Source organism: Malaclemys terrapin, chromosome 23 (genome assembly GCF_027887155.1).
Source record: "Malaclemys terrapin pileata isolate rMalTer1 chromosome 23, rMalTer1.hap1, whole genome shotgun sequence".
Taxonomy (NCBI): Eukaryota; Metazoa; Chordata; order Testudines; family Emydidae; genus Malaclemys; species Malaclemys terrapin.
The window spans coordinates 17541631-17552795 of NC_071527.1; the positions used below are offsets into that span (position 1 = coordinate 17541631).

An 11165-nucleotide genomic window follows, 5' to 3' on the forward strand; every position below is an offset into this window, starting at 1 on the left:
GCACTGGGGTTAGTGTGCCCTTCTGTATCCCGGCATGCACTGGGGTTAGTGTGCCCTTCTGTATCCCGGCATGCACTGGGGTTAGTGTGCCCTTCTGTATCCCGGCATGCACTGGGGTTAGTGTGCCTCTCTGTATATCCTGGCAAGGTTGCCCTGGGAGCGTGCTTTGCACCCGCCCCTCTGTATCCCGGCGTGCACTGGGCGCATGGCGTGCCTCTCTGTATCCCGGCATGCACCGGACGTGAAGTTTCTCCCGGCATGCGCTGGGCGCGTGGTGTGCCCCTCTGTATCCCGGCATGCACCGGACGTGACGTTTCTCCCGGCATGCGCTGGGCGCGTGGTGTGCCCCTCTGTATCCCGGCATGCACCGGACGTGACGTTTCTCCTGGCATGCGCTGGGCGCGTGGTGTGCCCCTCTGTATCCCGGCATGCACCGGACGTGACGTTTCTCCCGCCCCGCTGTATCCCGGCGTGCCCTGGGGCTCTGCCGGATGTGGAGGCCGCCTCATGGCTCAGGGGAAGCAGAAGTTCCAGGCCCAGAAGCCGGGCGGGGGGAAGAAGGCGGCGGCCCCCCAGGGGGTCCGGGGACCCCGCAAGGGAGGTGAGCGGCCTGGGGGCGGGGCCAGGCCCAGCTGACCCCGTGCAGGGCCCCGGCTCCCGGGCACGGCGGGGGGGGGGGGGTTAGCCGGGCCCCGGGGCGGCGGGGGGGGGTTTGGCGGGGCCCCGGGCACGGCGGGGGGGGGGTTTGGCGGGGCCCCGGGCACGGCGGGGGGGGGGGTTTGGCGGGGCCCCGGGCACGGCGGGGGGGGGGGTTAGCGGGGGCACGGCGGCGGGGGGGGGGTAGCGGGGCCCCGGGGCGGCGGGGGGGGGGGGTAGCGGGGCCCCGGGGCGGCGGGGGGGGGGGTTAGCCGGGCCCCGGGGCGGCGGGGGGGGGGGGTTAGCGGGGCACGGCGGGGGGGGTTTGGCGGGGCCCCGGGGCGGCGGGGGGGGGGGGTTAGCGGGGCACGGCGGGGGGGGTTTGGCGGGGCCCCGGGGCGGCGGGGGGGGGGGTAAGTGACCTGTTTGTTCTCCACACTTCCGAGGGCCCCAGCAGCCCCATTCGTCTGCAGTCCCAGGGAGAGGCTGTTCCCCCCCCCCCCACTCTTCTCCCCCAGGCCCCTCCCAGGAGCGCTCTGGCCCCACAGGCTGGGGATCCCCACCCTGGGGCCCTTCGGCTGCTTCCCTGGGTCCAAAGGCTTCTCTCCCCCGTCTCTCTTCCAGGCCGGATAATTGCTCCCAAGAAAGCCCGGGTGATCCAGCAGCAGAAACTGAAAAAGGTGAGGTGGGGTGTGAAAAACAAACAGCCCCCCGCAGCAGCGTTTATAGCGCCGTGTGTTACAGGCGGGCCCCCACCAAATTCGTGGCCATGAAAAATGTGTCACTGACCATGAAGTCTGGTCTTGTGTGTCCCTTTACCCTATACTAGACAGATTTCACAAGGGAGACTGGCTTGTCTCAAATTGGGGGTCCTCGCCCAAAAGGAAGTTGCAGGGGGGTTGCAAAGTTATTTTAGGGGGGTTGCGGTATTGCCACTTCTACACTGCCTTCAGAGCTGGGTGGCCGGAGAGCGGCCGCTGTTGGCCAGGCACCCAGCTCTGAAGGCAGAGCCACCAGCAGCGGCACAGAAGTAAGGGTAGCAGTACTGCAAACCCCCCCCCACACACACACACACACACACTATCCTTGTGACACCCCCCACCCCCCCGCCCCAAACTCCTTTTTGGGTCAGGATTCCTACAATTATAACCCTGTGAAATTTCAGATTTAAATTGTTGAAATCATGATATTTACTATTTTTAAAATCCTATGGCTGTGACATTGACCAAAATGGACCATGAATTCGGTAGAGACCTAGTTATAGGGCAGGTATGGCCAAGCAGCAGTTGGTGAGCCACAGTGCCGTTCTTCTCGTTAAAGTGCAGGGCTTGCAGAGAAATTTCAGGAAATTTTGTCTTTCTGTATTTAGACTTTGTTCTGTACAGACCTGGTGTGCTCGCGATCTCTGCATTCTGCAGAATACAGGCTGTGTTTATTGTTCATAAGTTGCATTTGAATAGCTTTTAGGTTTGTGTTAACCCTACGTTAATTTCATGAATGACAATATCATCTTCAACTTGTAAGAAATGCAAGTATGAAGAAGAAAACCGAAGTTTTAAGCCAGAATGGGAGGAAGAGTTTGCATTTACTGTTAAAAGTGGCAAACCTCTGTGCCTTATCTGCAATGCATCGCTCGTTCACTACGAAGCGAGCAACTTGAAACATCGCTATGAAACAAATCACAATAACTTTCATCTAAATACCCTCCTGAATCAGAATTAAGGAAAAACAAGCTAACCGCTTTAAAATTACACCTAAACAGTCAGCAGACGCTGCTTTCAGCATTCAGTAAGGAAGCTGACACAACGACTGAAGCCAGTTTTATTATGTCATGGAATATCGCTCGTGCTAAACATCCATATTCTGATGAAGAATATTGTGGAAGTGGTTGCAATTTTAGATCCAAATAACACACAACTTCAACGACTAATAAAACAGATTCCGATTTCGTGCCACACTATGGAGACGCGTATCTTCCCAGATCAGTGCTAAATGTTGCAAGCAAGAAGCAAAACGATCTAAAGAATTCTCTAGCATTCAGCCTAGCTCTTGACAAATCCACAGATATACAAGATAAACCCCAACTAGCGATATTTGTTTGCTACGTTTCCGTGGAAGGATAAGATTATTTCTGAGCTTACTCAGACAGTCTTCATCTTCCAGAACAAGTTAAAGCTTCTGCAAAGAGACATAGTGTCAAGAGACTTCAACCACTTTCCCCACCTCAAGAGGAGGGTAAACATATTCCCCGAAATCAAAGTAGAAGATCACAAACTCGAGGAATTCAGAGGTAAATTTCAAGGACTGCTTGGTGACTTTCTGGCCAGGTTTGAAGACTTGCAGAAGTTAAGATCCTGCTTCACCTTTCTTGTAACCCCATTCATGGTTGATGTGATCAACGATGGCTGTCCAATTCCCAAAACCATGCTTACGGAAACCCTTACTATAGAAATGGAACTCCAGGAGGACCAGGCTCTAAAGATGATGCATAAATCACAGTCTGCAATCGAGTTCTGGAAGCAAGTGCCAGGAACGAAGTATCTTCAACCAAGAAGATCAGTGTGCGACTCATTCAATTTTCAGCACAACATACTGCTGTGAATCGCTGTACTCCCTGCCGAAGTTGGTAACATCAAAACCTCCTGCAGTCCTTACAAATCAACCTGCGGAGACTAGACGGGATTTAAATTCTGTGTTGTAAATCAAAGCTGATAATTCACTCCAATCTGCCTTATCTACTTCACAAGGGCCATACCTGAACATATCGGAGTGACCAATATATAGATATTTTTTTCCTCGTTGTTTCCTTGTGCTCATCTGTCAGTCGGCCTGTATCATCTGTTGTCTCTTGCCTTTGATAGTAAATTCTGCGACGGTGAAAATTGTCTGTTCTGTGTTTGTACATCACTTAGCATAGCGGGGTCCTGGTCTGCGACAGGAGCTCCTAGCCACTACTTTAGTACAGCTAACCAGTAAAAACGAGGGCTGTCAATTTAATCACAGTTAACTCATGTGATTAACTCAAAAAAATTAATTGCAATTAAAGAAATGAATTGCAGTTTTAATCACACTGTTAAACAATAATAGAATAATATTTGTTTCTACATTTTCAAATATATAGATTTCAATTACAACAGAATACCAAGTGTACAGTGCTCACTTTATTACTTTTGATTACAAATATTTGCATTGTAAAAATGACGAAATAGTATTTTTCAATTCAACTCATACAAGTACTGTAGTGCAATCTCTTTAGCGTGAAAGTGCAACTTACAAATGTTGGTTTTTGTTATATAACTGCACTCAATAACACAACAATGTAAAACTTTAGGACCTACAAGTCCACTCGGTCCTACTTCTTGTTCAGCCAATCGCTCAGACAAACAAGTTTGTTTACATTTACGGGAGATAATGCTGCCGGCTTCTTATTTACAATGTCACCTGAAAGTGAGAACAAAAGTGCCATGCGAACGCCTGTTCTCACTTTCAGGTGACATTGTATTAAATACCAGATATGCTAAACATTTGTATGCCTCGGCCACCATTCCAGAGGACATGCCTCTGTGCTGATGATGGATTGTTTTAATGGCTTGACAGCCCTAACAAAAACTTGACTGGAACCATGCTAGACATGGGTGATGTTAGCCTGGAACCCTGTGTGGGAACACAATTCGAGTTCTCTCTGTGTGCAGACCATGGTTGTGGAATCTCCATCACTGGAGACTTTTAAGAACAGGTTAGATAAACACCTGTCAGGGATGGTCTAGTTAATACTCATTCCTGTCAGGAGTGCCGGGGAGTGTACTAGACGACCTCTCGAGGTCCCTTCCAGTGCTGTGATTTCCAGAGGTGTCTCACCTGCTCAGGCAGAGACCCATTCCGTTGCACTCGCTGGTAAAGTGGTGAAGGGAGGTGAGAGGTGGGGGCTGGGCAGGGACTAGAGGGCCCCCAGCTCCTCCCCAGGGGGCCCCTGCTTAGATGGCTGCTGCTGGGTTAATTTGCCTCACGGCTCCTTCCTCCCCAGACCTTGGAAGTCGGCATCCAGAAGAAGATTGAACACGAGGTGATGATGAAAGCCAGCACCAGCATGGCCAAGAAGCTGACCGTGCTCAAAGCACCAGAGAAGGGAGCCAAGAAGAAGGGCCAGTCCAGCAAGTCTCCCCTGTAACCTGCGCTGCTCAGCTTGGAGCCCTGTGTCGGAACGGAGGGACGGGGGCCGCTGTGTGTCCCTGAACACAAGCGCTTTTGTAGCTGCCTCCTTGGACTTGTTCTTCCTCCTCTGTCTCCCATGGTTCATATTCCCCCATGGCCTGTTCCATGCCTTGTAGCTGGGGATGGGGGGCGGCTTAAGCCTACGTGGTTAACCTGCCTCGTGCCAGAAAGGGCACAAGCGAAGCCCGTCTTGTCACCTCGGAGGATGCCGAGGCTGACCGGGGCAGGGCAACTCGGTGGTTCTCCGCCAGGCCCCCTGCGAGGGATTCTCCGTCCCTTCCCTATGGCAGGAAAGTGACTGAGGCCTGTGCTCCCTCTGCTGTCCGCAGGTCTCCCACTGCAGAGTCGGGAAGGGTGTTTCCGCGGGCAGGAGCTGGTGCAGCCACGGAAGAGTTAGCAAGAACCGTCTCAAGGCTTTTGTTGGCTGGTGAATTGCTGGCTATGGGCCCTCTCCTCCCAAGCCTGAGAGCCCTGGGGGAGTTTGTGGCAGCACCTAGGAAAACCTGCCTGTGTGAATTACGCACCTGGGGCTAAACTTATTTGCTGTGAGTGGAAGAGGAGCACCTTGGGCCTGTTGAGCTGAGATGCTAAATCTCGTGTTCTCTTACCAGCTCCCTTGACTGACTCCAGCCGCGCAGATTGGTCTCTGAAAACACCTGGGGGAAGGGACGAGCTGCTGGGGTGTCTTCCTCCCCTGACCGTCCTCCGCTGCTTTAATAAAATATACTGGGGGGAACGTCCTCTCCTGTAACTCCTCTGTTCCACCTCCTTGGGGACTGTAAAATTAGGATAGCTGAAGGCCCCTGCCCTGGGGGCTTGGATACAGGATCCATATGGTCCTTGTAAGCTAACCACCCCCAAAGTCTTCTGTGCTCAGGACAGTATGGGGGAGGTTCCCCTTGGCTTGGCTAGCAGGGGGGGGCGGTGGTGGATCTGAACATAAGAAGGGCCCTATTGGGTCAGACCAAAGGTCCATGTAGCCCAGTATCCTGTCTGCTGACAATGACCAGTGCCAGGTGCCCCAGAGGGAATGAACAGAACAGGGAATCATCAAGTGATCCATCCCCTGTCGCCCATTCCCAGCTTCTGGCAAACAGAGGTGAGGGACATCATCCCTATCCATCCTGGCTAATAGCCATTGATGGACCTATCCTCTGTGAACTTATCTAGTTCTTTTTTGAACCCTGTTATCGTTTTGACCTTCACAACATCCTCTGGCAAGGAGTTGCACAGGTTAACAGTGTGTTGTGAAAAAAACTGTGTTGTGTGAAATCTGGTCCCTGCAGGACTTCCACCCTGTGAGGGATCTGCGTCCGTGACTCCCTATATGGCTGTATCTCATGTCCTCATCTGGCCCCATCACCATGATGTGTGAGCACCTCACATGCTGTCTGTCGGGCAGGGCTAATGCCCCACTTCAGAAGCAGGGGGCCTGAGGTGCAGAGGGGCCGAGATCCAGCCCCTCAGAGCAGTTAGGCACCGAACTCCCAGGGAACTCAGTGGGTGCCGAATGCCTCGGAGGACCTGGGCCTAAGTGACTTGGCCTGGTCACTCAAGGAGTGCTGTAGCAGACCCCAGGGATCCCAATTCCCAGGTTACTGCCCTAACCACTGGGCCATCCTACCTGCTGTGGCCCTCACCGGGGGAATTAAGGGTACAGTAGTGTCTTCAGCCAGGGGCCGTCTTTTGGTAAGGCCGTGCTCTAGCTCGGCCATGCGCTCTGGGCTACTGGGGGGATTCTCCAGCCTGCAGGAGGCTGGGGGGGGGTCTCCGGTTTGTGTTCTGCAGGAGTCTGGGCCGGATGATCGCAATAGCCCCTTCAGCCTTAACCGATGACTGCTCCCGGGTGAGTGCCGGCGCTCAAACCCCGGGACACGGATTCGGCGCTACTGAGGCCTGGTCCACACGAAGGCTGCGTCTACACCCCAAGCGACGGCAGCGTTTTGCCATTGACCTAGCAGTGTCTGCGCTGGGAGTTCTGGCCACACGCCCCCGGTGCTTTGCGGGCGGGGGGGATTTTCACACCTGTGTTGGTTTAACTTTTCCATGTCGACGAGCGCTGTCCCGGTATGCTACGCCAGGAGAGCCGGCGAGCGTGGGCGCTGGCAGAGCCGTGCTGTGTACGGGTCTGGCTTACGAGCAAAACCAGCGACGCTAGGTTCTTCTGCTGGCTGTCGGCCAGGGCCCCCGCTGGCCAGAGCTGTGCACCAGCCAGCTGCAGTGTAGATGTGGCTTGTGCATTTCCTGGTGCTGGCTCCCCCGCCCATGTGCTTGACTGGCCTGTTCTCACTCTCCAAGGCCCAGCTCAGTGCCTTAACCTGATTAACTCCCATCCAGGTGGCTGGTGATGGAGTGTTTTCGTTTCAGGGGCATGGGGGAGATGATCCTGGCTGCTGGAGGTCATGGGGGGAGGCGTAGTGAGCCCCGGGGGGGGGGGGTTGAGGGAGATAGATCAAAGCATCTTCCCTGGGAGTGGGACAGAGGGATTAGAAGGGGGCAGAATGAATGGAGACTAAAAACACTGGGTCTCAGTGCGATGAATCCTTCACCCCTGCCAGCCTTTGTCACTTGCACGTGCTAACAGCCCAGCGCTGGGAAGGAAGGAGGTTTTCATCTGCTCCTGCTGGACCTGGCCTGGTCTTTGATCTGTTGGAGCTGTGTCAGCCCCCTTCCCTGCGGATAATCGGCTCTGCTAAGCCTGGGCCTCGTTTCTAATCAGATGGGACAGGCGGGAGGGGTGATGGGGCTGGAGCCCTTTGCAGCAGGAGCTGAACTTCCAATCCCCTCCCCTCTGATACTTCTACCGTGCCTGGCTGCAGTGTATTTGATGACTCCCAGCCCAGTTCTTTGGGGAGCAGAGGAGGAAACTCAGGAACAGAGATTAGAAGCAAATTGAGCAAAGTGGCAGGGGGGCAGGAGTTGGGGATAGAACCCAGGAGTCCTGCACCCAGCCTCCCCTGCTCTAACCCACTAGTCCCCACTCCCCTCACAGAGCCGGGGAGAGAACCCAGGAATCCTGGCTCCCAGTCCCCCTGCTCTCGCCACTGGGCCCCACGCTCAGTTATTTCTTGATGCTCCATCATTTAGCACAGACAATTCCCCACCCGTGCCAAGCCTGTGGGGCATTCAGCAAGGTCCCATCTTTCCTGTGCTAACTCTTCACGTGTGGGAGGAACCTCCAGGTTCCAGTGGGGATGCGGATTCCAAGTGATCTCCGAAGCCGGCTCTGTTTGAAGTAAGAGGCCTCCGGCAATGGGCTGCCCAGAGAACTGTAGACCTCCAAGGGAATGGGGATTATCCTGGGCTGGGGGACCCCCATCAGCCCCCAATTGTCTGCAGGGAACAATGGGGATTCCGCAGGGGCCAGTTCAAGGCTGTTCTGATGCTGGAAGCAACCGAAAGGAGGGACCCCCATGCTGTGTGCCCCGCTAACCCAGCTCCCAGACCTCACCGCTGGGGGAAGCAGCTTAAACCTCTTTCAGGGGCTTTATTTATACAGTGGATTTAGCCCTGGGGGAAAGTGCAGGTTAGTGGCTAGGAGAGGGGCACTGGAGCCAGGACTCCTGGGTTCTATTCCTGGCTCCAGGAAGGGAGTGGGGTCTTGTGGCTGCAGCAGACTTGGTCCAGGACTCCTGAGTTCTATTCTGAGCTCTGGCAGGGGAATGTGGTCTAGTGGCTAAAGCAGCAGATTGGGGGATCTGGATTCTATTCCTGGCTTTACTTCTGCTTCATTCTGTGACCTCAGACCCGATCACTTCCTCCAGCTGGGCCCCAGTTTCTCATTCTGTAAAGCGGAGATACCGCAGGCCTGTGCCTCCAGGGCTGGTGGGTCCATGTTCACCAAGTGCTTTGAGATCCCAAGGTGCCAGAGAAGGGGCAAAAGGGCGTCAGGGTTACTCTACCCCAGAATCTGCCTCCTTATGCACCTTGCTTCGTCCCGGGGTGTTCGTTCCTCCCGGCTCCTAGGAGCCCCCTGCTCCCAGCAACAGCAAGGGGGTGGGTGGATTCGGTTGAGGTCAGAGCTGGAACCACACTCCCCAGATGCTGAACAGGGAAGGAAGCGGGGGTTGGAGGGGCGCAGGTGTGAGTAGGATTGCCGACACCTCAAATGCAAAGGGGGCCACTCAAGGAGATGTTTGTGCACAAGATGTTTCATGTTGGTGAGAGACTCCAGCCCTGGAGATTTGGCAGCAGGGCCTCTCTCCTTTCCCAGGCCCCTGCCCCTTCACTGCAACCCTGCCCCTTGCTTGAAGAATGGTCGAGTGGTCAAAGCAAAAGGATGGGAGCCAGGTGATCTGGAATCTGCTCCCAGCTCTAGAAGGTCTGTGGCCTAGTGGTTAGAGGAGATGGAGGACACCTGGGTTCTAGTCCCAGCCCTGCCACTGACTTGCTGGGTGACCTTGAGCAAGTCACTTCCCCCCGTGCCTCACTTTCCCTACCTGTAAAATGGGGCTAATGTTACTGCCCACTGCTTTGCAGGATTTGGGGGAATCTCATTATGAATGGAGCCTCACGAGAGTTGGGGACACACCAAGGTACTATCATTATTGCTCTTTGGGGAGAGCCACTATTGGAATGAAGAGTGCCTGGATCCCTTCTTGGCATCCCGGCAGAGCGTGCCAGCTGTGTCCCTGCAGGAGCACACCCCTGGCTCTTACAATGGGAGACAACTTCCAACAGCTACTAGTCACACCTGAATCAGGTCTGGATTTCTGGAGCACACGCCTTAGTTGCATCTGCACGGCAATAGATTAATAACAATCCCTAGTTCCTATCTACCGCTTTTCATCAGCAGCTCTCAAAGCACTTTACAAAGGAGGTCGGCATCGTTATCCCCATTTTACAGAGGGGGGAACTGAGGCACGGAAAGGCAAAGTGACTTGCCCAATGTCACTCAGTGGCAGAGCCAGAAATAAAACGCTGGTCTCCCAAGTCCCTGACCAGTGCTTTATCCACCAGACCACATGGCTCTAAAGAGAAACCAAGTTGACTTTTAATCATTTTTAGGGGGGGGGAGAATCGGTGGGACAATCACATCATAGCCAATGTCCCCTGTACACAAGCACCTGTTTGTCCAAGAAAGGCACGGACGCTTCCAAATCCTACCTTGAATCTAGGCTGCACTGTGGTTTCTTAGCAGGCTCAGACCCAACGAGCATTGAGATTTGGAACAAGTTTTAGCAAGAACTCCTTTGAACAGGGTTCCTGATTATCTGGCTCCTGACTGGGTCTTAGAAAAATGCAAAATGAGGTGTTTAATACAATGCAAAATTGCATTGCAGTTGGCTACTTTCCTGCAAGCAATCATTAATCATCATTAAGTAATCCAAGTCTGAATTTAAGCTATGACACGGTAAGTGTGAGAGTTCCACACTCATCGCTTGTCCTGTACATTCAGTCGCACCATGTCAATGAAGGCGGCTTGAGCACTGACCCAGGAGACTTGGGTTCTATTCTTAGCTCTGACTGGGGACCTTGAGTAAGTCACACCACCTCTGTACCTCAGTTTCCCCATCTACAAAAGGAGATCACGATCCTGGCCTTTTCTACAAAGCAGGAAGATCTTCTGGTGAGAAGCCATCTCTTGTTAGATCAGGGATCCCTATCTGCTATAACCTCCCCTGGTAAGGTATGGAAAGGGTGGGATAACCAACACCTGAACCCCCCATTGGTACTCCCACCGCAGAGCATGGCGTGGAACTGGCCGTATGTACCCTCTCTCCGGGAAGAGAGGGGCAGCGCTCAGATGTCCTGTGGGTGGAGTGGTGCCTCTTACTGTCTCAGACACCCCCCAATATAAAGTGTGTTGCCCCTCAGGGGAATGGCTACCTGGGCTTCCTAAACTCAGTTTCCCTGGGCTTCCCCAAGCACGGGCCTAGTTTCTGCCCTGTGCCAGCAGAATCACAAGAAGCCTCCTCTTGTCTGAGCTGAGGAACCTTCTGAACCTACTGAAATGCAGCCACCTCTGGGGAGGGGAGTGACAGCGGATAGTAACAGAGAAAGGGGGGGACACTTGGGCAAACCCCTGCTCTTAGGGATGCTGCCCCACCTCACTGACTAGCATCCCTCCCGCTTTTGTCTTCATAGGCTCTGGATATTATCCACCCCCCTAAGTCCCGTAAAATTAACCGGAGCCCTTTGTAAACAGCAGCTTTTTGGGTCCTTCCACGGGGCAAGGGGATTTGCATGCATCGCTCTGGTTTGCATGGGATGGGAGAACAGGTGGGAACGTGCTGCCCTGGGGTGGGAGGTACGTGGTCCTGGGTGGAACCTGCACATGGGGTGGGTGATCCGCTTGCAGCAGGAGGAATAGGGGA

General features: G+C 54.1%; 1 protein-coding gene across 2 annotated transcripts; it reads left to right on the forward strand.

Annotated features, from left to right (window-relative positions):
- The first annotated feature begins 411 nt into the window (after positions 1-411).
- On the forward strand, positions 412-5588 carry C23H19orf53 (chromosome 23 C19orf53 homolog). 2 transcript variants are annotated; one of them, XM_054012379.1, is made up of 3 exons: positions 412-601; positions 1261-1316; positions 2161-3518. In XM_054012379.1, exons 1-3 carry the CDS (start codon positions 508-510, stop codon positions 2356-2358), a joined length of 348 nt encoding a protein of 115 aa, XP_053868354.1. In that variant the 5' UTR covers positions 412-507; the 3' UTR covers positions 2359-3518. The 2 variants fall into 2 exon arrangements, with proteins under 2 accessions (XP_053868354.1, XP_053868355.1); XM_054012380.1 differs by lacking the exon at positions 2161-3518 and adding an exon at positions 4661-5588 and having other exon boundaries at positions 452-601.
- The last annotated feature ends 5577 nt before the right edge of the window (positions 5589-11165 follow it).

What these genes read in the sequence shown, in the direction of transcription:
- C23H19orf53 (XM_054012379.1), top strand. Translation starts at nt 508, where the DNA reads ATGGCTCAGGGGAAGCAGAAGTTCCAGGCCCAGAAGCCGGGCGGGGGG. An exon ending in CCGGGGACCCCGCAAGGGAG is followed by an intron (nt 602 to 1,260) that starts GTGAGCGGCCTG and finishes TCTCTCTTCCAG; the next exon opens with GCCGGATAATTGCTCCCAAG. An exon ending in AGCAGCAGAAACTGAAAAAG is followed by an intron (nt 1,317 to 2,160) that starts GTGAGGTGGGGT and finishes TCAACTTGTAAG; the next exon opens with AAATGCAAGTATGAAGAAGA.